Genomic DNA, 25,473 nt, shown 5'->3' with positions numbered 1-25,473 from the left:
AAGCCTCTGTTCAGATTTTACCCTTAGTGTATTCTGTCCTCTACCCTCTGCAGTATTTTTTTCTTTTTATTTCTTAGAATTCCCCGACTTCTTCTTCCTCCTCCTCCCCTCCTCTCTTCTTCCTCTTTCTTCCTCCTTCTCGTCTTCTTTTTCCAGTTTCTGTCTTCCCTCAAAGCTCCAGGGAATGTTATTTCATTCACTACTGCATCCTTTACTCCCTGGAATCAGGCTCATAACCAGTATTTGTTAAATGAACGAATTATTGAGATACTTACTGTATGCAGACACCTTGATAACCTTTAAACCACATTGTACCAGCATCAAGCTCCTTAATGGTTAAGCTGCTTGTCTAAGATTATCTGGAGGCTCATTTGGCCTTAATTTAATAAATAGTCTAAATTAAACTAGCCCTGGGAATTCCCTGGCAGTCCAGTGGTTGGGACTCTGTTCTTCCACTGTAGGGGGCATGGGTTCAGTCCCTGGTCAGGGAACTAAGATCCCACATGCTGATCAGTACAGACAGACATTAATTAATTAATTAATTATAAAAAATAAACTAGCCCTTTTCCAACCTTTCTTACAAGAGAGCATATATATATGTGTAATAATGTGTGTGAATATGATAATGTTATATAGCAGTGGAGAAATGGGAAGGGATTTAGAGCTTGGTGAAAATTGTATTTCCTTTATTTTATAAAATTCTAATAAGAATCTAATTATAGAATGTTAGAGATAATATGAACAATTAAATTTATTCCAGAGCGACCAAATAAAATCTTTCTTTTTTAAAACATTTATAACCCTTAGTACCTCACAGCCCACCTGTAGCTTACTTGCTGCACACAATGATAGGTTGATTGGGAAGAAATCTAGTGAGTTAAAAATCTAATGAACTTAATTTTTTTTTGACTCAAGAAATTATGTAATGAGAAGGTTTGTCAGTGTCTTTGGTAAAATAGCTAAATCTTTTCAATAGAAATAGAAATCAGAACAAAAACCATAAAGCATGTCATTGTAAAGAGCAAAACAAAGGCAGCCTAGTAGGTAAGGAATTTTTTTGTTTCTTAGGCAGACTCTGACAGAGTAATGTGCCAAGGAAGCACAGTTTACCAAGAATAGCTGGGCTGACTCCACATTCTCCTATTTACTTCACTGTGACCCTGGGAAGGTTGCTTAATCTTCTTCAGTTGAAGCGGTTTCATTTGTTAAGTCGAAGGCAGGGGTTGATCTGTTGATCAAGGAATCAGTAGAAATATTGAGCAAAGGACTAGGAGGGGTAGCCGGCCTCCACAGTTAATCAAAGGAAGAGTGCAATTTCTCATGTTTTAAAGCAAACAAAACAAGAAATAACAGTGCCAACAAGAAATTTAAACATTAGAAAAGTCTATCAACAAGCTTAATATTCCTTTCAGTGGACCAGAAAACCTCTGGGTGTGACAAATAAAGCTTTTGAGAACACTGGATGTTGGAAGCAAACTAGGCCAGCTGCCAGGTCACCACACGTATTATTCAATGAGGTGAATGTTGCTGGCTGTACGTTTCCCGGGAGTGGTGAGCAGTAGAAAAACGACTTTTAATGATTTCATTTCATTTGCTTTACAGTAGATTGTTCAGCCATGCAATCATGAAAAGTAGTAAGCAGGTAGTTGTTCAGAAGGTTTTTCTCTCTTTTCTTTGGTTTTAGTGCAGGCTGCCTTCTCTGTGTTTGAAGAGACACTTCAAAAGACATCATCCCTTCCTCAAACCTCAGCATTTGGAAATGGAAGCCAGCATTCTGTAAAATTTTCACAATCGAGAAGTAAACACAGTTTGGCACGAATGTCCACACTTATAATTTGAGCTTGAGGCCTATTGTTTGATCTGAAAATGGGTCATATTCCATTTTTAAATGTTTCCTTCAGAAACGATGCTGATCAAAGTACTATTTGACACACAAAAAGTAGTTTCACTGAAAACGTGGATGGTTAAAATAAAGCCAGTTGCCTCTCAAAAATGTATCTTCTTCATCAACATGTTTTAAGAAACCAATGCCTGCTAAAAAAAACTCTGCTCCAGATACATTCATGTTGAAAACAGTGGCAGGTGCTGTTGCTGCTAAAAACCTCACAACCCAAGAAGAAGGCAGACACATGGGAAATGGTTAACTATTGATATCAGGTCAGAATGCCAAGAAGAAACAAAAATGGGAGGAGAAAATAATATCCCTCTGCAGAAAGACAAATATCATATGATATTGCTTATATGTGGAATCTTAAAAACAAAAAGGGGTACAAATGAACTTATTTGCAAAACAGAAGTAGAGTCATGGAGGTAGAAAACAAACTGATGATTACCAGGGGATGAGAGAGAGGGAGGGATAAATTGGGAGGTTGGGACTGACATATACACACTACTGTGTATAAAATAGATAACTAGTAAGAACCTGCTGTACAGGACAGGGAACTCTACTCAATGCTCAGTAATGGCCTATATGGGAAAAGAATCTGAAAAAGTAAAAGAGTAGATATATGTATATGTGTAACTGATTCACTTTGCTGTACACCTGAAACTAACACAACATTGTAAATCAACTATATGCTAAGAAAATTTTTTTAAAAAATAATAATATCCTTCTGTCCTGAAGGTTACTCCAGGACACCAAGGCTTTAATTGGACTTGCCAACATTGCCACTGATTTTCCATGATGATTCATTGCTCGTATTTCATGCCGTGCAGACACCCCCACTGTGCACCCTGTCTGCAGATGGTGGCACGCAGAGGAGGCTGGCCCTGTGGCCTGAGTCCTCACCTGGTCCTTACTGAGTTAAAAGGAGTCCAAGGTGAAGCTTAAGAGTTGCAATTTTGACTTCCAAAGACATTTATTTAGGACTTAACAACTCTGTTTCTTTCTTAGGTTCCCTAGTGAAAATTTCACCCGTTTCCTCGCCCCGTTCCTCACCTCTCCATGGGACTCCTGCCAGCAGCCCAGTCAGCAAAATTTCTGCAGTACAGTTTCCAGAATCTGATGATGCAACTGCCAAACAAGGCCTCAGTTCTCACAGGGCTTTAACGTGCACTCAGAGTGCCCCTGACCTTTCTCCTCACATGCTGACTCCACCTGTTATATGCAGCAGGTAAGGAACTCATATTGTTAACTGGAGTTTAACTAATTATAAAACGAATATTGATTTTCCTGTTAGGAACACTCACCACCAGTCCATGTAGCTCTGTGTAGGTTGCCCTAAGTAGTTGACAAGAAAGTACAAGATAATGTGATTTCTGTTGAATAGGCTACCATAGAAACTTAATTTTTCAGTGCCTTTCCATTAACAGAAATTTTAGAGTCCATATACAGCTCATCTCTGGAGATGATACAAAATAATAAGTTATATATTTTGTCTGCTTCCTGATGGAGGATGCATAAAACATATAATTAAAAACTTATATCAAGTCACTTGGTATAATTTGATATTTTGTTGGGAAGTTTTTTACTTATTCTCCAGGGAGGATTTTATATTGATTTTAAAGGTACTATTTTTTTTTTTTACCTTAAGTTTGAAGTTCCCGTTTTAATGCTTTAAAAACGAGCAGGTAACACATGGCATGTTATGGCTGGACCCACATGGATCTCTGAATACAGTGAGGCAATTGCTCGTGCTGCTTTGTCCTGTTCAAGCAGAATGACAGTGTTGCCTGTTACAGGGGTTAAAAAAAGGCCTAGTGTGATAAGACTAATTATTTTGCCCACATTGTCACTAAAAAAGAAATACCTTCTCTTCCTGATTAACATATTATTGTTCTTCAGTAATAGCTTTATCTTGAAAAACTGATCTTAAAGTATTACAGTTTTTTTTTAAGTAGAAAAGCGTTGAGTGTTTTAACACTATTATAATCATGAGAGCGCCTTGAGTAAAATGCTGTTTTCCCCCCTAAGGTTAATGAGGATAACTGTTTGAATAAATTAGTTACATGTTAGTCTTCTAATATCGAATGTTGGGTCACAGACTTGATTGATTCATTCAAATTTAAGCCTCACAAATTTCATTTTCTGATCCTTTCTTTTTATAATCTTTATTTTTCCTTCCTTTCTCTTTACAAATAGTTTCAAAGGGAAAATCATTTGTGTGTGTTTGGCCAGGACCAGAGTGAAAAGTTATTCTACCATCCAAAAGTTATTCTACTGCCCTCTGTATAACAGCATTTTTAATAAAATAATTTCTGCGGGATGTTAATTCCATCTTTTTTAACCCCCCTCCCCAAAAAAAAGCATGCTCTGTGGTAAAACACGCCTATCATATTTTCCTCTTAGTGATTCACAACACACATCACTTTATTTAAAGCTCTGAGAAGTCCTGCAAAAAGAAAACCTCTTGAGTTTTGTTTCATCTGGCATTTTCTGACTTTATTTGACCACAGAAACAATTTCTTTAGGTTAACACCCAATAATTGCCCATGGAGCTAGAGTTTGGGGGAACACCCTCAAGAAATACTTTTTTGTGATGTGTGTCCTAAGCCAAAATGAAGCCCAGGGGAGTCGCTAGCATGAACGACATCTGCTTCCAGTGTTTCTAGGGAGACGCTCCCAATGTGAGCTCCAGACTTGTGAGAAATAAGTTGCCTAAAGAAAGGACAGAGAGGTTCAGAAAAGATGTACCACTCACATAGCTTTTCTCACCACAGTCTATTTTTTTTTGTATCCTTAGCAGAAAGAATGTGATGGGATTTTTATAAAGGAGGTTTTGGAGAAAAACAAGGGAATTTCACTGTCTACTTGTTCAGTAATGTTTATAAATCCAGTAGTGTGTGTTTTATTTGTTTGGGCTTTATAAATCTATAATTCAAACCATGTTTTATTATTGCCTTCAAGGCAGCCACCCATGTAGGCACAGAGAGCTCCAGAAACACACGACTAATTATTGTGGTTTCCCCTGCTGAACTTGAAGGGTTTGGCGTTGAATCCCAGTCTCTTGGCTGCTGTAATGTCTATGCAACAGGCTGTTTTTTTGGCAGAAGAGGTAGTCTATTTGAACTACTCATTTAAACGCTCCTTTTAAGTATTATCTTGCAAAGAAAAATCTTCAAACTAATAAACTCTACTTTTACCAAGTTTCATCCAAGAATGTAAATGTAATCATTTACATCTACGGTCTTTTTCCTTTGGTTCTGTCATTTTCTTTTGAGTCCCTAAATCAGACTGATGGGATTTCATAACTAGAAATATTTTGTGTGTGATGCTTTCCGCTTACATCTAAGGCTTGAAAAATAAATTTGCTTTGGATGAAAATGCTCTAACCGGGAAATACTTATCTCTACTACACATATAAACACAATTCAGGGGGAAAAAGTGATGAGATATTTAATATATTAAATTATAAACTATCACTCTTTTCCTTCTACAGTGAGTAATCTGTGACTGAATAAAAAATAAACAAAATCTCTCTGAGACCCTTTGTAATATTAGGCAGAACGAAAGAACCCAGAAGCAAAATACAGAATTAAAATCTAATCATAGAGTCTCTAAACAAGATAAGTGAGAGAGGAAACATGCCAGGCCATTTTTGGGGTTACTTTGTAATTTATTAAACAGTCAAAACTGTTGAGAAAGCAAAAGTGTCCTACATCCTCCAGCCACCTCTGTTAAAGAATCCTGCCCATGTCTCCAGTACATTCATTTTCCTCTGTTACCGACAGTGCACTCCCTTGGCCTGTTTTTCTCAGCTAGCATCCTGTGTGGTCAGTTCTACATCCACTCTTCACCAAAATGTACGTCTACTTTATTCATCCTCAGGGCCTTTACAGGTGCACTGATCAATCTGTGAAATATTCTATGGCAAAAAATACAATTAATCTACATTTTTCTATTTTCACGTATGCACTCCTAAAGGGCTCTTTGGACATAAAATCTCATAACCCATAGAAATAAATCTAATAATGAGGCTTTTAAGCAGACACAAAGGGATTCCACTGGGAAAGATATTTTTGACCAAATACACATTGGCACCTCCAAAATTAGTACTGTAAGTAGATAGCAGACTATTTCCAGGATTCTCTAAATAATGTTAAAAAAAAAAATTGCCAGTAGTTTCACCTCAGATATGGTCTAGACTATAGAGGAGCATGAGAGTTGATCAGAGCTTCTAATTCTTTGTATTGATGTTACTCCCTGCCTGCCCTCCAAAAAAAGAACCCAGTATCCTACATATCAACATCCATGTATAAAACAGAATTATTTCTTTCCATCAAACGAATTAAGCAGAATGTAGAAATATTTGACTATTGTTATTTATCTTAATGTATATGTGTAAGGCATGTGCCTGTGATATTCTGAAAAGAAAGGACCCACTTACAGCTGTTCCCTTATTTCTCAGCTGTGGCAGACCATATTCCCAAGGGACTGCTGCAGCTGGGCCCCTGGAGAGAAGCGGGGCAGCCATGCGGACCCCAAGCAGAACAGGTGACTCTTTGTTGGATTCTGTTCCTCAAAATGGAAATTGCTTTACTTGATTTTTTTTTCTGATCAAAAAGGTAATTTGTTTCTGATTTTTTAGATTACAAGTTTAAAAAGCCAATGAAGGAAATCAGCATCATCCTACTACCTAGAATTCATCACAGGTTAAATTCTGATGCCAAGCTGTCCAAAACGTTTCTATACATCTATACACAAATGAAGATATATTTTTTACTGAGAGGCCATTTTAACTAACATATAGAACTCTACAGAAATGTTATTTTATCTGGGACATTGGAGAGTCATCTATTTTAGGGTACTCTCTGAAGATCTCCATTGCAGACCCTGAGAAATGACCCTGCTTATTAGACCACTGTAAGCTTAGGGGGAAAAGCCCATAGTTTTTCCTTGAGGCAGTATTACAGAGAGGTTCAGAAAAATAGGCATTGGAGCCTGGTTTCTACCCTGATTCAGCTTCTGACTCAGCTGTAATCTCTATGTCTCAGTTCCTTCATCTGTAAAATGGAGATAAAAATGGTACCCACCAAACAGGATTATTGTGAGAAATTACTAAAGCACATAAAGCACTTACTATAGTATCTGCATCTCTGTGAGTAGTTAGTGTTTGCTGCCATAATTACTATAATAATAATTATTTTATTTTTACTGATGCAATCCTGGGGACTTGCTAACAAAAGCAAGTTTCCAAGGTAGAAGAAGAATGGCTTTCATGAACTTTAGGATGATAGAGTGACCTGAGAATGGTTCTTAATTTTCTGCTCCAGCATTTCTTGATAGATACTCAATAAATATTGATTATTTGCCTACGAGGATGGTGTGCTGTGGCAGTGGACAAAGGATGAGGGACATATGCCAGGAAAAATCAAAAAGAGAGTTCTCTGTGTGTTCTGAGAATTATCTAATATTGTAGAGTTATCTAATATTGTAGCTCTCTGAAGACGAGAATATTCCTTCTCTATGTCCCTGATCTCTGACACTATTGAGGCTGATAGAAGAAGGGGAGTATTTCCTTATCACCTTTGGTCTCCTGTAGAGCTCTGGCCTTTGAGTGTGCTTCTTCATTTTTCTGCAAATTCTGGGATTGAAGCTTGTCAGTTTCACTTTCCTACTGTGTCTGATTCTAGCCTAGAAAGCTGTTGCATGAGAAAGATGGAGGAAAAACGGGTCCTTGGAAGTGTCCTATAGGATGCTCCTGTTTGGAATAGGCTACTATCCAAAGCAGTCTTGAAAAAGGAGAACAAAGTTAGAGGATATGTTTCCTAATTTCAAGATTTAAACCACAGTAATGGAGAAAGTGTGGTGCTGGCACAAGGATTAGCAAATAGAATCTAATGGAATCAAGTAGAAAGCCCCATATGAGACCCACACCTGTACAGGCATTGAGCTTTCAACAAAGATCCAATTTTCCAATCCAGTGGGGCTGGGAAAAAATGAACCTCACTCCCTACTTCACACCATATGAAGCATTATTCTGAGACAGAGCACAGACCTAACTAAAAGCTAAAGCAATAAAGCTTCTGAAAGAAAACACAGGAAGATACCTTTGTGACTTAGGGAAAGGCGAAGATTTCATAGGTCATGGAAAGCAACAACCAGAAGAGAAAAAAAAAAAAAAAAGCTAGGCTTCATCAGAAGTAGAGTATAGGAACTCAGGTAAGATTTCATGAGTTCATTTCTGGTGACAGAATTTACCAGCTGTATGCTCTTGGGCAATATACTTAGCCTTTCTGTGCCTCAGTTTCTTATCTACAAAGTGAAGATAAGAGTAAGGCAGTAACACAATAATACCTGCCACATAGGATTGTTAAGAGGATTCAGTGCCTTAGTACAAATGAAGTGTTTTCTGTGCTATCTGGCACAGAGCAAGCACTCCATAAACTTCACTCAGGCACTTTATTCAGCTAAGAGAAGCTTCCTGAGGTCTTTACCCCAGAAGCATGTTCTTCAGATAGTTGATATTACGGGATTGGTCCTCTGGTTAGCACAGTTTAATGCTGACTGCCATGGAGGATAAGTGGAGAGGGGCAGAGACGGAAGGAACCGCAGATCCCTAGGGATCGAGACTGGATACAGAGGACCTGCCGTGCTCTGTAACACATGCTGTGGCTGGTATGTTCTACACAGCACTTTGTTCTTAGATGTCAGTTCAGTTTCTCCCATCCATGTGCCCGTTCTAGAGTTAAGGTCTTAGTCAGCTACTAAGTGGTTTAGTGTGTTGGGGCATGCATAAAGGAAAAAGAAATGTAAGATCATAGGATTTTATATGATACGCATGAAGTCATTTACAAAACAGAAACAGACTCACAGATACAGAAAGCAAACTTTTGGTTACCAAAGGGGGAATGGGATGGGGGAGGGATAGATTAGGAGTTTGGGATTAGCAGATATATAAAATGGATAAACAACAAGGTCCTACTGTGTAGCACAGGGAACTATATTCAATATCCTGTAATAAACCATAATGGAAAAGAATATGAAAAAGAATATGTATACATGTATAACCAAGTCACTTTGCTGTACACTGGAAACTAACACAACATTGGAAATAAACTATACTTCAATTTAAAAAAAAGGTGTAACTTGAAAGTCATAGGATTTTTAAAAGGTATGAATTACTGATTTGCGCATTATTACTGAGGAATTATTGAATGTCCTGTAAATCACAGATCATAACTATTTTATTGGATTTAAAGAATGTATGCTTTTCCCCCATCCTATAATCCTATATTCCTGGGGTGTAAGCTCATGAAAGCAGTATTTCCCTAAACACTCTATCTACCGTACGCATTTTAGGAATATTTGCTTAAATGGGACTCCTTTTTCCATTGCAGGTTTCATAATAGGCTGTGCTCTTTTAATTGCAGATGATACCACTCAGGTTACCTCTGATTATGAAACCAATAACAACAGTGATAGCAGTGATATTGTACAGAATGAAGATGAGACTGAGTGCCCCAGAGAGCCTCTGAGGAAGACATTGGCTTGCAGCACCTACACCCCTGAGGCCATGATGTTCCTGGTAGGCCCCCATCACTTAACACATTCATTTACTTGAGAAATTGGTTTCTGTGACAGGAATTGGCTTAGAAATAGATCTCTGAATCATTAGGTTGGAAGATTTGTCTCTCTTGGGTTCCACATGTACTATAGCCCTCCCTATATGTATTAACATAATTTTTCTCTATCCAAGTCTTACTGGCATCTTGACAGTCCTATTATTTAGTGATTAAAAACATAGGTGTTCCTCTCCACAACTGATTACAGATATTTCTTAACCCAATCTAAAAATGTAAATATGCATAGGAAAATGAATTATTGCAATCAGTAAAACAACACTTTTTAAATATCAGTTAATCAAAATGAAATAGATTAGTTATCTTAGGGCTTCTGTTGGTTTTTCTCTAGTACCTCTGATTTAGAAAGTGAGCCAATATTTATTTTCCTTGTATTAAACCAGGTTTACATTGATACTTGCTACTCATTATCTTTTCATGATGATTTATTTTGTGTGTTTAATGAGATCCACTTAAAGAGGATAAAAGCATCCATTTGAGTCTGGTTAATTTGCAGGAGGCAGCAAATGGTAGAAAATAGTTGACTGTCATGTGATTATCAATTTCTGCTATTATCATTTTTCTTCTACCTAATTTACCATTTATACTGTTAAATCCAAGAGATTCTCAGATAAAGTAACTTCTGTGTTTCCTTATCCTCATTATCTTTATTTTCTATTTTTTTCGTAAATAAACTCTTAAGAATATCTTCATTTGGGACCAATTATAAAAATGTCTTTATATATATATAGTGTGTGATTTTTTGGAAACCATGGATCACATGAATTAAATTCAAATCCCTGAAAATTGTAGTAATTGTAACTCTACAGGATTAGTGCTGATTTTGAAGCAATAATATAAATTGGACCAGTTAGAGAAGGCGTGATTTACTCCCCCTCTGCACTCAGGGGTTTGAGAGTTCAATATGAGCCAGGAATCCTCATCTCAGAAAAACTTACATAAACATATAGAGGTAAATTTGCATACAATTTCAGAGTATTCTGAGGTCCTTGACTCTTTAAGAACTCCACAGAAGACTAAAAAGCAGTTATGTTAATTTATGAAAGAAACACCCAATTTTTCTATAGCGTATATGAACCAGCAATAGGCAGACACTTAATAACGCAAAATTCATGGTCTGAAACAGCATTAAGACCTTTTCTCCTTACTTTGGGGTCAATGTTTTATTCATTTTGATTTTTTTTTTTTTTCTGAAGATTTCTCATTCACCCTAAAGTCATTTATTTCAGGTAAACTCCATTGTTGAATTGAACTTACCAAAGAAAGAACAAATTGCTTTGTGGAAAAACTGCACCTTGTTAAAATGTTTTTATCTTCATTACAGGACAAATCAATCCTTGCTCCTGAACCTCTTGTCATGGATAACTTGGACTCAATTATGGAGCAGCTAAATACTTGGAATTTTCCAATTTTTGATTTGGTGGAAAAAATAGGAAGAAAATGTGGCCGTATTCTTAGTCAGGTAAGAAATGCATTCATACAGATGACTTTAAATGTAGAAAAAAAAAAAATTCCTCAGTTGTTTAAAGCTCTGTACATGCTTAACCCCAGTGGTGAGTATTAGGTGGAGAAAGGAAATTTTAATACCCAACATTCTGTAGATTCCTTGGTGGTGGGGTAATGAAAGAAATTGGAACTTCAAGTGAGTAGAATGTCATATGATGCAATTAAAATATTATGTATTTTCTAAGACAAAATGGAGGGGGCGGGGATATACAAGCAGAGTAGAGAAATGATCTAAATTCGTAAAATTCAGCAAAAGACACGCTGACCCAAGCCCTCACAAGAAGAAAGCTGCCAATTTATAAACACTATTTTATTGTCTGTAATTATTTCCAATGACTATTTTTTTAACTTTTGAATAGTACAGTGCTTAGGCCTTATTAAAAATAAGACATTATGCAGAAATATGTTTCCTCCAGTGCTGTGAGAAACACATTAGAGTTTTCTGTATTTTAATATGGAAAACACCTTTAGGTATCACAAGAAATATAGAATATGAACTACTGCTGCATGACAAGCCTTTTTTTTAAAGTACTTTTTTTCTTAAGCTTGACTACTTTCAAGGTTTCCCAAATAAAGAAATGTTTTGTTTCTCTGAAGGAGAAAGAAAACATACAGAAATTAAGAATTTGAACATGTTCTCAATAAATAAAGTGAAACAAAATGGATTTGCTCTGTTATCGAGCTTCTGTCACAATTAACAGGAGTGATGGGATAATATTTATCAGTTTATCCTAAAATGTTTTAGGTGAGTTCTTACAGATTGAAGAAATATCACAGTAGAGATTCTAAAGACCGCCAGATTTGTTAATATCAGATTTAGATGAGAATTCAGGACCCAGGTTTATTGGAGCCACAAACCCTTCCCTGCAAAACACTGGAAGGGAAATCACATTTTGGACTCATCTGTACTCCGTGCAATGGAGTTCTTCAGACCTCTGAGCAGGTATCTGAGTGTGGAACTTCGAAGTAAGGGTTCCTGACCTGTGAAGGTTCGAAGGAAGAGACTAAAGGGGCCTTTTCCTCTACTGCTCAGTTCCTCAAATAGGAAGTGCTAGGCTAGTCTTCAAGAAGAAAAATGTGTTCCTGCCTTAAAGGAACTCTTGTTCCAATAAGGAAGTTAGATACGTGTCAAAATAATGACAGTTCAACCTGCTACATACAGAACAAGTGTGCTCAAATGAGGGATGGCTTGTGACAGCTCCAAATAATTACAGAGTTTCCATAACATGCTGTTGTTGCCTCTCTTGGACCCTGTTCTGACCATGAACACGTTGAGAACCAGAGCGGCAGCCCTTGCACTTTGACTAAGAGTTATGATCCCTTTCTTTTTTTTCTTAAAAAATTTTTTATTGGTATAACATTGGTCTATGACATTATACAAGTTTCAAGTGCACATTGTATTTCTTCTTCTGTAGACCTTACCATGTGCTCATCACCAAAAATGTGGTTTCCATCTGTCACCATACAGTTGACCTCCTTTGCCTGTTTTACCATCTCCCATCACTACTCTGTTCTCTATGTCTACATGTTTGTTTTTGTGTGGTTTGTTCATTAATTTGTCTGTTTGTTGTATTCCACACATAAGTAGAATCACATGGTATTTGTCTTTCTGTCTGACTTATTTCACTTGGCAAAACATCCTCAAGGTCCATGCAGATTATTGCAAATTAATAGTCCCATTCTTCTTCTCTTCCTTTATCCTCAATGCTGAGCAGCGTCTTCAGCATTTTTATGCTTCTTGATCTTAAGGGTAGGTTTAAGAGTGGCTGTTTTACCCAATCCACCTCCACCTCACACCTCGGGGGTTTTCCAGTGAGGTTTTGTTTCCCGCTCTCTGAAACCGATTACATAGCAGAACTCTGAGGGAGTGATTTTACATGGAAATGTGCCTGTAATGGTGCCACACGAAGATGTGGCAGTGGACCAGGAAGTCTTCTTTCTCTTTTACTGGAGAGTGTCTTCCCTGGGATGGAGAGAAAAATCTCACATTGTTTTGTACTTGATACATATGTCACAGACTTGCCAAAATTCTACAACTTAATCTTCAGATTAACTTGGATGCAGGTATTTCTTTAAATCTCTAGTTGATAGAAGAAGAACCCAAGACTTAAAAAAGAAAATATATTGTTCATCTAAAGTCGTATGGTAAATATTGGACCTGGGATTTGATATATCCATATATTGCAGGTCCAGGCTTTTTACCTTCATTTCAACTTCTTTTCAGCCCTTCATAAAAAGCATTTATTTATTGTATTTTCAAACTCTCAGAATGGAGAGTCTGAGTGAGTAGAAAGTGGTTATTATAGCAGTTGGTTTTACAGCACAAGTGACTGTACGGAATAACATTGCAAGTACCTAACTCCCCTTGAAGTTCTGTGAGCAGAGGTGGGGGCCGGGAGGGCGCAACTTCACCAGTTTTGCCGCAAAATGTTTTCTAAGAGTTGTGAATACAAGTAGATAATAGAAAGATTAGATATAATTAACAGTTCAACTTTTGTATCTTTTTTTTTTCAGGTATCTTTCAAAAATGAATACATAACTACATGGTCCTTACTATGCCACTGTTTTTCCAAAATACAAAATATTGAACTTTGAGAAAAGGCAACTTTGTTTGCCTTGCTGTGGGTTTTTTTTTTTCTTTGATTTGAGTTTATAAGCACAAAAATCATGAAATTTTCACTGTGTAAAAAGCATTTTTTTTTTTTTTTGCACTTTAGTAAGACTTCAGGACAGCTGAAATGAATTAACTTGAACATTCCAAGAAATCACCTTTTGGCTGAGACTACACAGAAAAAGTCTCACTTCAAAAGACTTTTAAAGAGACATATGTGCAATGGAAATGACTTCTCAGCCTTAATATACGGCCTGACTTTTTGATGATTATCATGTTTATTTTAACAAATTTAAAAAGACATCATTCAGATTTTGGAAGAGTATTTACCTTTTTCAGTTACCAATATTTACCTGATTAGCAGTGACTTTAAAGTTTGGATCATTGGCCGTTGATTTTTAACAGCTTCTTGGTGAAAATCCTCCTATTTTAAAATCATACTCTAAAATATCTTGTTGTCTTAATTTTTCAATTCATCTTCCAAGTGTTTTAAGACAATAATAGGAAACTTTAGTCATTTGTAATCCTAACAATATTGCTTTTCAAATAATAGTGATAGGATTTGAAGAGGTTAAGAGCATACAGTCAATGCTTGACTTGAATTCTGGTCTGATAATGTGTCAAATGTGTGAACTTTTATAAGTCATTCAACTTCTCTGTGCCTTACTGCCCTCTACTTTCAAATGTTAGTAATTAACAGTATCTATCCCATAAGATGCTACTTGTATTAATTAACATAATTAATATATGTAAACTACTTAGAGCAGGCATCACACTTATCAAATGCCCCCCTCCCCCCAACACACACACGTCATCAGCTACTGCTGCTTTTGTTGTGAATATTTTTTACTAAAGTAACGTGCATAGTTAAATCCACTGGGTATTTTTTTTTAAGCTCTTTATTGGAATATAATTGCTTTACACTGTTGTGCCAGTTTTTGAGGTACACCAAAGTGAATCAGCTGTATTTATACATATATCCCCATATCCCCTCCCTCCCGCGACTCCCTCCCACCCTCCCTATCCTGACCCTCTAAGTCATCACCCATCATAGAGTTTATCTCCCTATGTTATGCAGGAACTTCCCATGAGCTATCTAAACAAGAGCTCAAATATAGTTGAAAGCAAGAGTAAGAAGAAGATAAGTAAAAGAAGAACTAGCTTGAAATATGACAGAAACCACAAACTTAACTTTCTATTCCATTTTTAAAGAGCAGAGGTAGAGATGTTATGTAACACAGAAAAAGGGGGAAAATTAAATATACTTGCCATTCAGAGTGAAAAAAGCACATATAATATACGTACTCTGTTCCCAATGGTCAGCCACAGTACTCCTTTTAAAACATAAGTCAAATAAAGACACTCTCCCTGCTCCAGCCGCTTCAAAGGCTCCTTACCTCACCCAGTGTGAAAGTCCTCATAATGGTCAATCTGGCAGTCAAACAGCAAGATTGCAACCAACCCACTGCCACTTTACAGTTACTAACTTACATTTTACTCCTGTCCTCATTCGTTCTGTCTTAGCCATGCTGGCCTTCTTGGTGTTTCTTGAGTATAGCAAACATACCACAGGGCCTTTGCACCGTCTTTTTCCTCTGCTTAGAAAACTCTTTCCTCAGCTATCCCTGTACCTTACTCTGTATCTCCTTCAACTATTTGCTCAAAGTCACCTGAATATGCCTCTTCTAACCACCTTATTTAGAACAGCAATTGCCATGTCCTCCCTTGCACTCCAAACCTCCCTTTTACTTTTTCCATATAATATCACTTTCAGTCATAGTGTATACTTTCTAATTATGTCTATGGTTTACTGCCCTCCCCTGATAGACCATAAATTCTTTTAAGGAAAACATCTTTGTTTTGTTCACCTGTATACAAAGGTGAGTCAAAAATTATCCTCACTCCAGTTATATTAAAACTTCTGTTGGCCACACTGTCTTATCAGCACTTTCTGTTCAAGGCTACTGTCTCCCCAGTCACTGCTGTGCAGGTGTGGACGTGTTACATCAGCTCATTTGTAACTGTGGTGTAAGCAAAGTGGATGCCCCACCTGTGATTTGCATGAAAGAAGAACAGTGTGCAGGGATTCATTTTTTGTGGTCTGAGGGTGTGCACGTCCGCACACTTCTGCCCACACTGTCGACACTCTGCAAAAACTTTGTTTTGAAGTGTTAAAGCACCCTCCCTGTAGTCCTAATCTTGCTCCATTGGACTTTCACCTGTTTGATCCCCTGAAAGCTGCCCTACAAGGCTAAAGATTCACTTCTGATGAAGAAGTGAAGACTGCAGTGCATTCAGGGTTCGCAGCTCAGTCTAAAACATTTTTTTTAATGAGGGAATACGAAAGCTTGTTGACAGATGGACAAAGTGTATTGAAAAGCAAGGAGATTATGTCAAAAAATGATGTATTTGTCTTTTTTCAAAGGTAATTAAAATTCTGCAGCCAGAGTGTGGATAATTTTTGACTCACCCTCGTATATATGCCTCGTACATGAAAAACTGTCTTAAGCAGAGTAGGCACTTAGTAGACATGCTGAGTGAATAAATCCCCTTTTGTTTATATATATATATATGTGTATATATGTACACAAAAATATACATAATATATGTAACTGAGGAACATTAAATATCTAATTAAAAGAATGTTAGTGAATTTGAATAGATTTAAAGTCAATAACAAAAAATAGAAATTTAACCATAAAGTAATATATCAAAGATTTAGAAGAAATATTTCAAGAGCATTTTAAGAAAGAATGCAAATAACGAAAGGGATGAATAATTCTTTCTTAAAGTCTCCTGAATTATAACCAGTACTGTGCATTTGTGACATGAAGTGAGGCCACTTTAGATGGTGCCTTACTCCGTTCTGCCATGTGAATAACCTTTATCTTCTTCTGTGCCTTTATCCTGTTTTTTTCTCCATCATTTGCATATCAAATATGCCAATTGCTTCCAAAGATATTTACTTGATTTGAGCCTCCAAAGCTATGAAAGTAATTGGGAGGAGAATAGATATTCAGAGGAGAAAGAAGACAAGTGAGGAAAAATAGTTTAAACATTTTTATTAATACTGGATTAGAACAAATCTTTTTTCTTTATGTATTTCAGCCAAGGCAACCTTTTCTCTCTCATAATTCTGTCCCCTTATTCTTCACTAAGACACAACTCTGAATCCTTTATCCTCTAGAAAGCTTTTTTTTTTAATTTATAAAATTAATCTAAATCAAAGCTTTCTCTCATTATTTAGCACTTAAATATTTTACAGTTAGCAATTTACTAAGTATTATTCTCTTATTATTGATATCACATATAATTTAGTACCTTGATATGTTTCTATAGTGTATTCTGGATTTTTTGATTGGCTATATTTTGGATTTATGTCTCTACCTTTAGAAATAGATTATATACCCCTCATCAGGGACTACAAGGGCTAGAACATGGGGGTCTTTGATATCTATTGATTGTTTCCAGTAAGTGTCTCTATGGGCAGTACATTAATATGGTTAATGGAATGTATACTTTCCCCCCATTTTTCTCTTTATGTCTAACACACATTGAGGGATGTTTTGTAAGGCTTTGTCTTCTTCTTTTGCAGGTATCATACAGACTTTTTGAAGACATGGGCCTCTTCGAAGCTTTTAAAATTCCAGTTAGGGAGTTTATGAATTATTTTCATGCTTTGGAGATTGGCTACAGGGAAATTCCTTGTAAGTATTAGAATTAATACTTTTAAAATCCATCGAATTTGCTATGGATAATGCAATATTGAATTATTAGCACCCAGCACAGAGTTACACATTGTAAACACCCTGAATGGACACATAGTAGAGTGATTGGGAGATAATAGTTTATGTTAGAATCCCAGTCCCTTTACAGAGCAGCTGTAGGAGACCCTGGGTCTTACGTAACCTCTCTGTGTCTCATTTCTTAATCTGTACAATGGGGATCATAATAGCTGCTTCATAGGATTGTGACGAGGATAAAATGATGTGATAATTCTAAAGAGGTTATGATAGTGCCTTGCACACAGTAACTTCAACTTAAGTGTGTGCTAAATAATTAAATGTTAAATTTATTGCTCATTTCATAATATTCTTCTCTTATTGGGTGAATTCTGAGCCTTTGTTCTAGCATCCTCAGAGTTACATCACTAACTATTAAAGTTTTTCAGTATAAGAGAAACTTGACTGCGAGTAGAGGGCAGGAGGATGATGGTCTAATTAGTAAAATAGAAAAGAAGAGACATCTGGGAGTGGTTGTGCAGAAATTATTAGGAACATTTTAAAAATCAAGATAAATGTGAAGACCAAAGGAAAGGACACAAAGGTTCAAGGTTATGAACTTTGAATACTGTGAGAATAATTTTGTCATTTATAGTCATGAGGAATTGGAACACAGACAAGATATTAAGTTTTCAATATGTAGCATTTCAGACTACCATCACAGCATGTAAGTAGCATCGTCCTACATGCTACAAAATAAATGGAACTGGAGAAAATGTCTGTAAATCCAATCACAAATGTACAGAAATCACATGGCTCTTTTATGAAATAAAGGCTTAGAAAGAAAACTTTCAATGTATTGGCTAGAGCATGTGTTTCTTAAGTTGTGTTTTAACTTCTAAGTTTTAAATTTACTTTTATATACTTTGGACTTTAGAACCCCACGTCTGTTTGCAGTTGCCAAGAGCCGAAGTTACGTAAAAGTTGTATGGAGACTAGAACACAGGTGTTTTCAGAAAGGAGTAGGGTAGCGCATCAACTGAGTGACCCATTGTTAAGATGTTGGTTTTCAAAATGCCATCCTACATTAGGATGAAAATGCACAGGTGATGTTGAGTGATGGGAAAGAGGAATGAGCCGTTGAATCTATAAATTGTGTGATAGAAAAGGAGAATGAAGAAGTAAGTCTACAAATGAGATTTATTGGAGAATATGGGACCAAACACAGACAAAATAGCACAGTAGGAGTAGAGAGAGGAACGTAAAAGCGCTAGGCACCGTGGGAATGTCTGGCTGATGGAGCCATGGAAGTGGGGAGAGAGATATGAAGAAGGGGTAGTTTGAAAGGATTTCAAGATAAGCCGTGCTTTATTATTACCACTTTCCCAGGCCCTCCCTGGTTGGATGCCAGGGATTGACCTAAGTGTTAGTGATTTCTTGAAGGTTAAGGAATTGCATAAATAAGCTTTTACAGAAAGGAAGCCATTGCACTCAGTAAAGAACAACTAGTGTCAGACTAAATTTACAAATTAATATTATATTTCCAAATATATTTTAGTGATATAATCAGCTATCGCCAAGTTCCACTGAGTTCAAATGGATATAACTCCTAACTTTTCTCTAGATAGTATACCATTAACTCACAGACAGAGTTGACCAGTATTTATTTAAATGTTAAAAGAAGTTTTCAGGTTCTAAATTGTATTATTCATTTTTACATTTTCTTATTGCATATTTATACGTTACAAGTAAACAGATATTTTTCCTGAAATAGCAGGTTCTTCATTCCATGTGAAAAGAATTTGTTATCATAACTTTGCTTGTTCTGATCAAGGTCCTAGATACTTTCTGTAAAGAAAATTTATTTATATCTATTCACAGCAAAGTTTTAACTTAATTGATGATCACTTTTAAGTAATAACACCTTGTGTGTTGTAGGATTGTAAATTTAGACTAGTATGGATATTCACAAAAAGCTTTGTTTATCATTAAGATTAGTGTGTACAAAAATTCGTCGTTTATCTACTAATTTAACATTTACACCTAGAGAACTGTATTTCTAATATCTCTGTATAAACCCATAACTAAATGAAAAAAAGCCTAAGGGTAACCAAAAGGGGGTTAGATTAGCTTTAATATGACAATGAGCTAAAATATTAGAAACTAAATTTTTATTACAGTTCCAAGTACACCTTTAACAATTTCCAAGAGAAGAGGGAAGGTATGAAAGCTTTTAAATTTCTACCCAGAACCCTTACTAAAATTTGAAAAATCTATTAATAGTTTAAATATATATATATAGAGAGAGATTTCATAGAACAGCAGTAGGTAAAATTATAAATATAGGCAACTCAATGATAGAAATGTGATACCAAAAATATATTTGTTCAAAAAAGATTAGGATAAATTATAGTTTGTATTCAACTGCACAAAGAGAAAATAGTGTTTCATAGTGTTCATAGTCCCTTGCAGTTGGACATTTTGGTTAGTAAAGATGATAAATCATTAGGTCATATTAATTCATGGATTCAAAGTTACTCTTTTTAAAAATTATTTATTTATTTATTTATTTATCCATTCATTCATTCATTCATTCATTCATTGCTGCCTTGGGTCCTGGTTGCTGCGCGCGGGCTTTCTCTAGTTGTAGAGAGCGGGGGCTCCTCTTCATTGTGGTACGCAGGCTTCTCATTGTGTTGGTTTCTCTTGTTACAGAGTTCTAGGTGCGCAGGCTTCAGTAGTTGCAGTATGCAGGCTCAGTAGTTGTGGAGCTCAGGTTTAGTTGTTCCGTGGCATGTGGGATCTTCCCAGACCAGGGATGGAACCTGCGTCCCCTGCATTGGCAGGCAGATTCTTAACCCCTGTGCCACCAGGGAAGTCCTCAAAGTTACTCTTAAGAGAGCATTTTCTATTTTCAAAGACTCTCATCTCTAAAATATATTCTTCCTAGCACCTCTCATTCTCATAGTCAAGTTAAGCTTCAGAAATACCTGCAATTGTATACTCTTCAGTGGCAGCGATGAGAATAGCCTTGCTCCCCCTATGTTTAGTTCAATTTGGTTAAGCTGTATGTGATGTGTCCACCCATTTTAAAGCTAGACACTGAGGTGACATGGAAAGAGTTAAAGAGGCAGAACTATCACAGTATTAGCTACATTCCAAAGGGAAAAAAAATGTTTCAAGTCTCACTTCTATTCTTTTAGTACTTTCTCTCACCCTTTGGTGAATAGGAGCATAGAGAATTTTAAATGAAAAATCCATAAATTTAGGTCTAAAAAATATATAAATTTTACATACAACCCCAGCCTTCTATACCAGCTCGCTTCAATCCTGTGCTTGAGGGATAAGGAGAAAGAGAAAACAAGTATATCAAGACAGAAGGGGGGATGGGCAGGCTCTGGGAAAGGGTTGGGCGGGTGATGTGTTAGGGTGTGCACGTGTGTTTATGTGCTGTCGAAGAGGCAGAGGTTTGCAGGTGGGTGAGAGAATTATTAAGGGATTTATCCAAAATGCAGAGATGAAGGAAGAGGAAGAGGATGAGAGTAATAATGATAAAAGAAGAACAGCTCTGATATTATTCTTTAGCTCTGTCCGTTGCCTACCGTGGCCAGAAAAAGAAGAGCAATCTTTGCGCACATTCGTATATCCTACAGAAACTTATCAATTCCCTATGTTGACCTAGCTAGCATCTTTCCTGGGTGTCTTTGTGCCTGAGTTGGTCCCCAGAGAATTGATGGCAAGAGCAAGAGTGATACCGGCACTTGGCACAGTATTTGCCCTTAGTATATGTGAAGTAAATATTTGTTTAATAAACGTTAGTGATTTCTTAAAGGCAGATGGTCTGTCCATCCTGCTTACGTGATCGTAACAGTGTAATTCTTTTAGAGCTATACCTGCATAATTATATCTATCAATATATGTATGTATTTAAGGGGTTAGGCTTTGTTAGCTATTGCTTTATTTAGCACTTTTGGACCTATACTCAAAAGCAAAAGTAGAGGTTTTCTTTCCCATATACTGTCTTTACCTAGTTTTTTAATCAAGATTATACTAATCTCTAAAAAAAGAAAAAATATATAAAGAAAAAAATTTTTAACTTTATACTAAACTTATAAAATGTGTTTGGCAGCTTTCTTCTTTTTACATTTTCAGTACTAAATTACTTAGATTGTTTGTTGAAAGTTGATAAAACTTACCTATAAAGCCCTCTGGACTTGAACCTTGGGGTGGGGAACAGGACAGGAAGCAGTGTAACTCCAGGGCTACAAGTTGACCTGTAGTTGGTATTGTCTGTTTCTCGCCACAGAGAGGTTCAGCCAACACCGTGATACTAGCACCCATTCACCCTTGTAATGCTGGGCACAAGCACAGATTTCCCTGCCTTGCAATAGTAATGGTAGTTACATCCGCACAGTAATCTTCCTAGCTCGCCACAAGGGAAAAGAAGCTCTCTCCCAGCATAGCACCTAACAGTCACACTCTCCGACCAGGCTGCATGTTATTCCTCTACCAGGTCATCACTGCCTTCTCCCTCCCCCAGGGCTTAGCATAGCTTTTATTTTTGCTCTTCAATTCTATTCTTACAAATCCAGCCTTGATTTTTGAAAGAAAACGGGTAATCTGTGCTAATGCATCATCTTGTTATAAGAGCAATCATGTATTTTATGTGAATGAGATTTACATCAATTACAAGCTTTCTATATACCAGCCACTTTAGAATAGGTTCTCTTCTGTAATTCTCACAATTGTACTATGAAATAGGCACTATTATTATCTCCCTATTTTTAAGATAAGGGAAGGAGACTTCAAGTTTTAAGTCACTCACTCAGAAACACAGGTAATAAATATCAGAGCAGAGACAAAATCAGACCTGTCCTAGATCCAGAAACTTCTAGCATGATCAACTTTGTATGTGGCACAGGTATAGACATAAAATGTAATTGTCTTAAATCACCTGAGATAGCCCATACACAGAGATAGAGACCCCAGTTTGAATAAAAGTGTTCTTTGAAAACTAGATAACATCAGTATTCACCTGTGGCAGTGGTGCTATGAACAGGTTTTGCTGTTGACCTCTCGGGAGCCTAGGAGGTCTGCTTCTCAAACCTCTTCTGAAGACATCCTCTCAAGACCTCACGCAGCCCCTCACTGAGTTCCTGGAGTGTTTACCCAAGATTTAGCTTAAAGACTGACTCCTAAAAGTTGCCAGAAATGTAAGAACAAAGGCACCATCTTCCTACACTCTCCCGTGTGCCACAAACACCACAGATGGCATCATTTCTTCTCTCTTCTCCAACCAGGGAACAGGTGTTTCTCTCAAATTCCCACTACCATTCTGCTTGTTCTCTTCTGTTTTTGCTTCTCCTCATCTGTTGAGTATTATTCAGAGATGTAACCTATTACAGTAGAAAAAGAAATTGTGTCATGGTTGGTCATTAGAAATAAAACATATAAAGTTGGCATGTTGAGGATAAAGCATGCCAATCAGTGGAGCATTACGAAGGGCCAAGATATGTAAGAGAAAAACACGGAAGAATCACACAGAGAAAGAAGGTGAGCCAAGAGCACAGGGGACCGTTGGTCATGGTTCCGTAGAAGCTGAGATACACATGTAGAAATAGGACCCTCTTCCCATGATAATGACAAGATACCTAGGAGATTTGGTTCCCCCGTAGCTTTTAACTCTTTGGAATGGCTCAACTCCCTACGTTATTGTACAAAGAGGTTTTAATTTTTTTCTTTAGGTATTTCCTAGAACATTATTCCCAAATTAGACCTTCTGGATCAGAGAACATTATCGATTTTGCTTTTGCTTTTGCTTTGTGTATTTAATCTGCATATAAAAGATGTTATTCATTTTATTACAGGGTTTTACGTTTGATACAGAAGAATAATACTATGTTCAGTTCACAGATTATATGTGGGTGCTGTTTATCAGAGATGAAATACAGGGTTGTATAGACCATTGGTCTGACCTAGGTTAAGTTTATCATGGGTCTTTTATTCCGGTACTCTGCGTAGTTTTATACAGGAACATGGAAATAAGAGTAAACATTGTTTCCTGCACATGTTAGGTTTCTGGCGGACTCTACAGATTTTTTTCATTTTAGACATCTGCATGTGTAATGAGTTTTTTTTTTTCTCTTGTTACTATGGGTGTTATGGAGAAAGGGAAGAGTAATCACAAAGTATTTGTCCTGGAATGTTTGGCTGCCTTTCACTGGGGTATTAAAATGTGAGGACTGTAAACTGTTTGTCCAGTAGGTGGCACTCTTAGTCCTCAGATCCCGGCGTTCCCGGATGAATGACTGTTCCTTTGCGTTGGTTACAGACCACAACAGAATCCATGCCACCGACGTCTTACACGCTGTTTGGTATCTCACGACGCAGCCTATTCCAGGCCTCTCAACTGTGATGACTGATCATGGATCCGCAAGCGATTCAGGTACATGTGAAGTCCCTCTGCGCTCCCTTGTAAACTGTGAGAACTGGAAGAGTGGGTTTTTAAAAGGGAAGTCTAGACAAGTGACATCTGTTTCACAGTTTGTTAAAAGTTCTCTTATCTTCATTGCCTCTTCTCAGATTCTGACAGTGGATTTACACATGGACATATGGGATATGTATTCTCAAAAATGTACAATGTGCCGGATGATAAATACGGGTGTTTGTCTGGAAATATCCCTGCCCTGGAGTTGATGGCCTTGTACGTGGCTGCAGCCATGCATGACTATGACCACCCGGGAAGGACTAATGCCTTCCTGGTGGCAACTAGTGCCCCTCAGGTAAATCTTTACGTTTTGATCAGGGGAAATAATTCAATTTTGAGATTTCTCTGGAGAAAATTAATTTTATAAATTTGACTTAATAACAGGCACCAAGTGAATGTGAGCCAAAGTATATTTAGCCCTAAGATAAAATTCTTAGAGACCATGCTCATTTTGAAAAGATAGCATGGTTTGTTCTAAGTTATCAATGGTGCATGTGCAACTGTATCACCCATGGGGATGCCTTCTCAACTTTCTTTCTAGGAAGAAAAACTGCTTGAATTCATGTTAGTGAACTTCCCCAACAAAGAAAACCTGACCTATACAAAAGTTTCTTTTCGAAAAGATTAGAGAACCAAATCTTTCTTGGTTCTCTGATGTAAGAATTAAAGTCTTCTTTGGATATAAATTTAAGACTATAGAAACATAAGGCTCCTTTGGATATAAATCCTATTCCTTTGAGATATATTCATTATAACAATTATCATTCTGGCATTTGTATTGGTTAGGAAGAATTAAAGATCAATTTATTTCATTCATTCGAGGTAAATTTTTTACCTGAACATAGTATTCCAAAAACAGTAACTTTAAAGAAGTTCATCTTGGCATATACTTAAAGTCAAATATTAGTCACTAAGTATTTAGGTGTCTGCATCTATGAACTTAATAAGCTTCTCCTTGATTTAATCAGCTGGACCCATGTTGCTAAAGATCCCACGATCATGTTTTTCTTTCTAGAGGATCTAGAGGCCAATCTGGTCCATGACTCTTTTGTTTTTGTCATGTTTGCCTTTTGTCTTTTACCCCATTCTCATCCATTTCCACACCCTCTCTTATAGAGTAGTCTAGAATTTTTGTTTAATCTGTATACAATACAAATATCCTGATTTTTTTTCTGACTACTTAAGCTCCTTTCACTGTGTCCTTCATACACCAGAACATATTTTCCCTAAAGATAAGCAAATCCTTTTGCCAGCACCATTTACCTACACATGCATGCATTTTTACTGGCCTCCGTATTAATTTTCCATGTGCTTGGTCTTTCCTTTTTGTCCTTATACCTTTTTAACCCCTCCATCATCAATCTATGATACTAGTCTCCACGTATGTTTTAGGCAACTTCTTTTTCCCTTGTAGCTTCCCTCAGCATCATTAGAGAATTTTAAACAAGTAGATATTTACTATATACTTTCAATTACTAGACAGGGGGTGATATTTCTTATGGCTGATTGTGGGGTAAGAATGTTTTGAATTATGGGCTGCTCAGGGATTCCATTCCTCTGTATTAGTTATATGTGTTTAACTAAAAGGAAGTCATCCTTATTCTCGATGTGGTAAGTAACTGATT

General features: G+C 36.8%; 1 protein-coding gene across 2 annotated transcripts in view; it reads left to right on the top strand.

The window, feature by feature from the left end:
* PDE3A (phosphodiesterase 3A) overlaps positions 1 to 25,473 on the top strand; it is a 311,065-nt gene that overhangs the window by 273,246 nt on the left and 12,346 nt on the right. Inside the window, exons 6-12 of one of the 2 annotated variants that reach the window (XM_057702752.1) lie at positions 2,894 to 3,113; positions 6,348 to 6,433; positions 9,313 to 9,467; positions 10,847 to 10,984; positions 17,235 to 17,346; positions 23,693 to 23,806; positions 23,944 to 24,143. In XM_057702752.1, coding sequence (XP_057558735.1) covers positions 2,894 to 3,113; positions 6,348 to 6,433; positions 9,313 to 9,467; positions 10,847 to 10,984; positions 17,235 to 17,346; positions 23,693 to 23,806; positions 23,944 to 24,143 — 1,025 coding nt within the window. The remainder of the gene's footprint in view (positions 1 to 2,893; positions 3,114 to 6,347; positions 6,434 to 9,312; positions 9,468 to 10,846; positions 10,985 to 17,234; positions 17,347 to 23,692; positions 23,807 to 23,943; positions 24,144 to 25,473) is intronic. The other variant, XM_057702753.1, reaches the window with a different exon arrangement.

Source organism: Hippopotamus amphibius, chromosome 12, assembly GCF_030028045.1.
Source record: "Hippopotamus amphibius kiboko isolate mHipAmp2 chromosome 12, mHipAmp2.hap2, whole genome shotgun sequence".
NCBI classification, from domain to species: domain Eukaryota; kingdom Metazoa; phylum Chordata; class Mammalia; order Artiodactyla; family Hippopotamidae; genus Hippopotamus; species Hippopotamus amphibius.
Note: the sequence above shows the minus strand (reverse complement) of the source record. Positions and strands in the feature narration are given on the sequence as shown.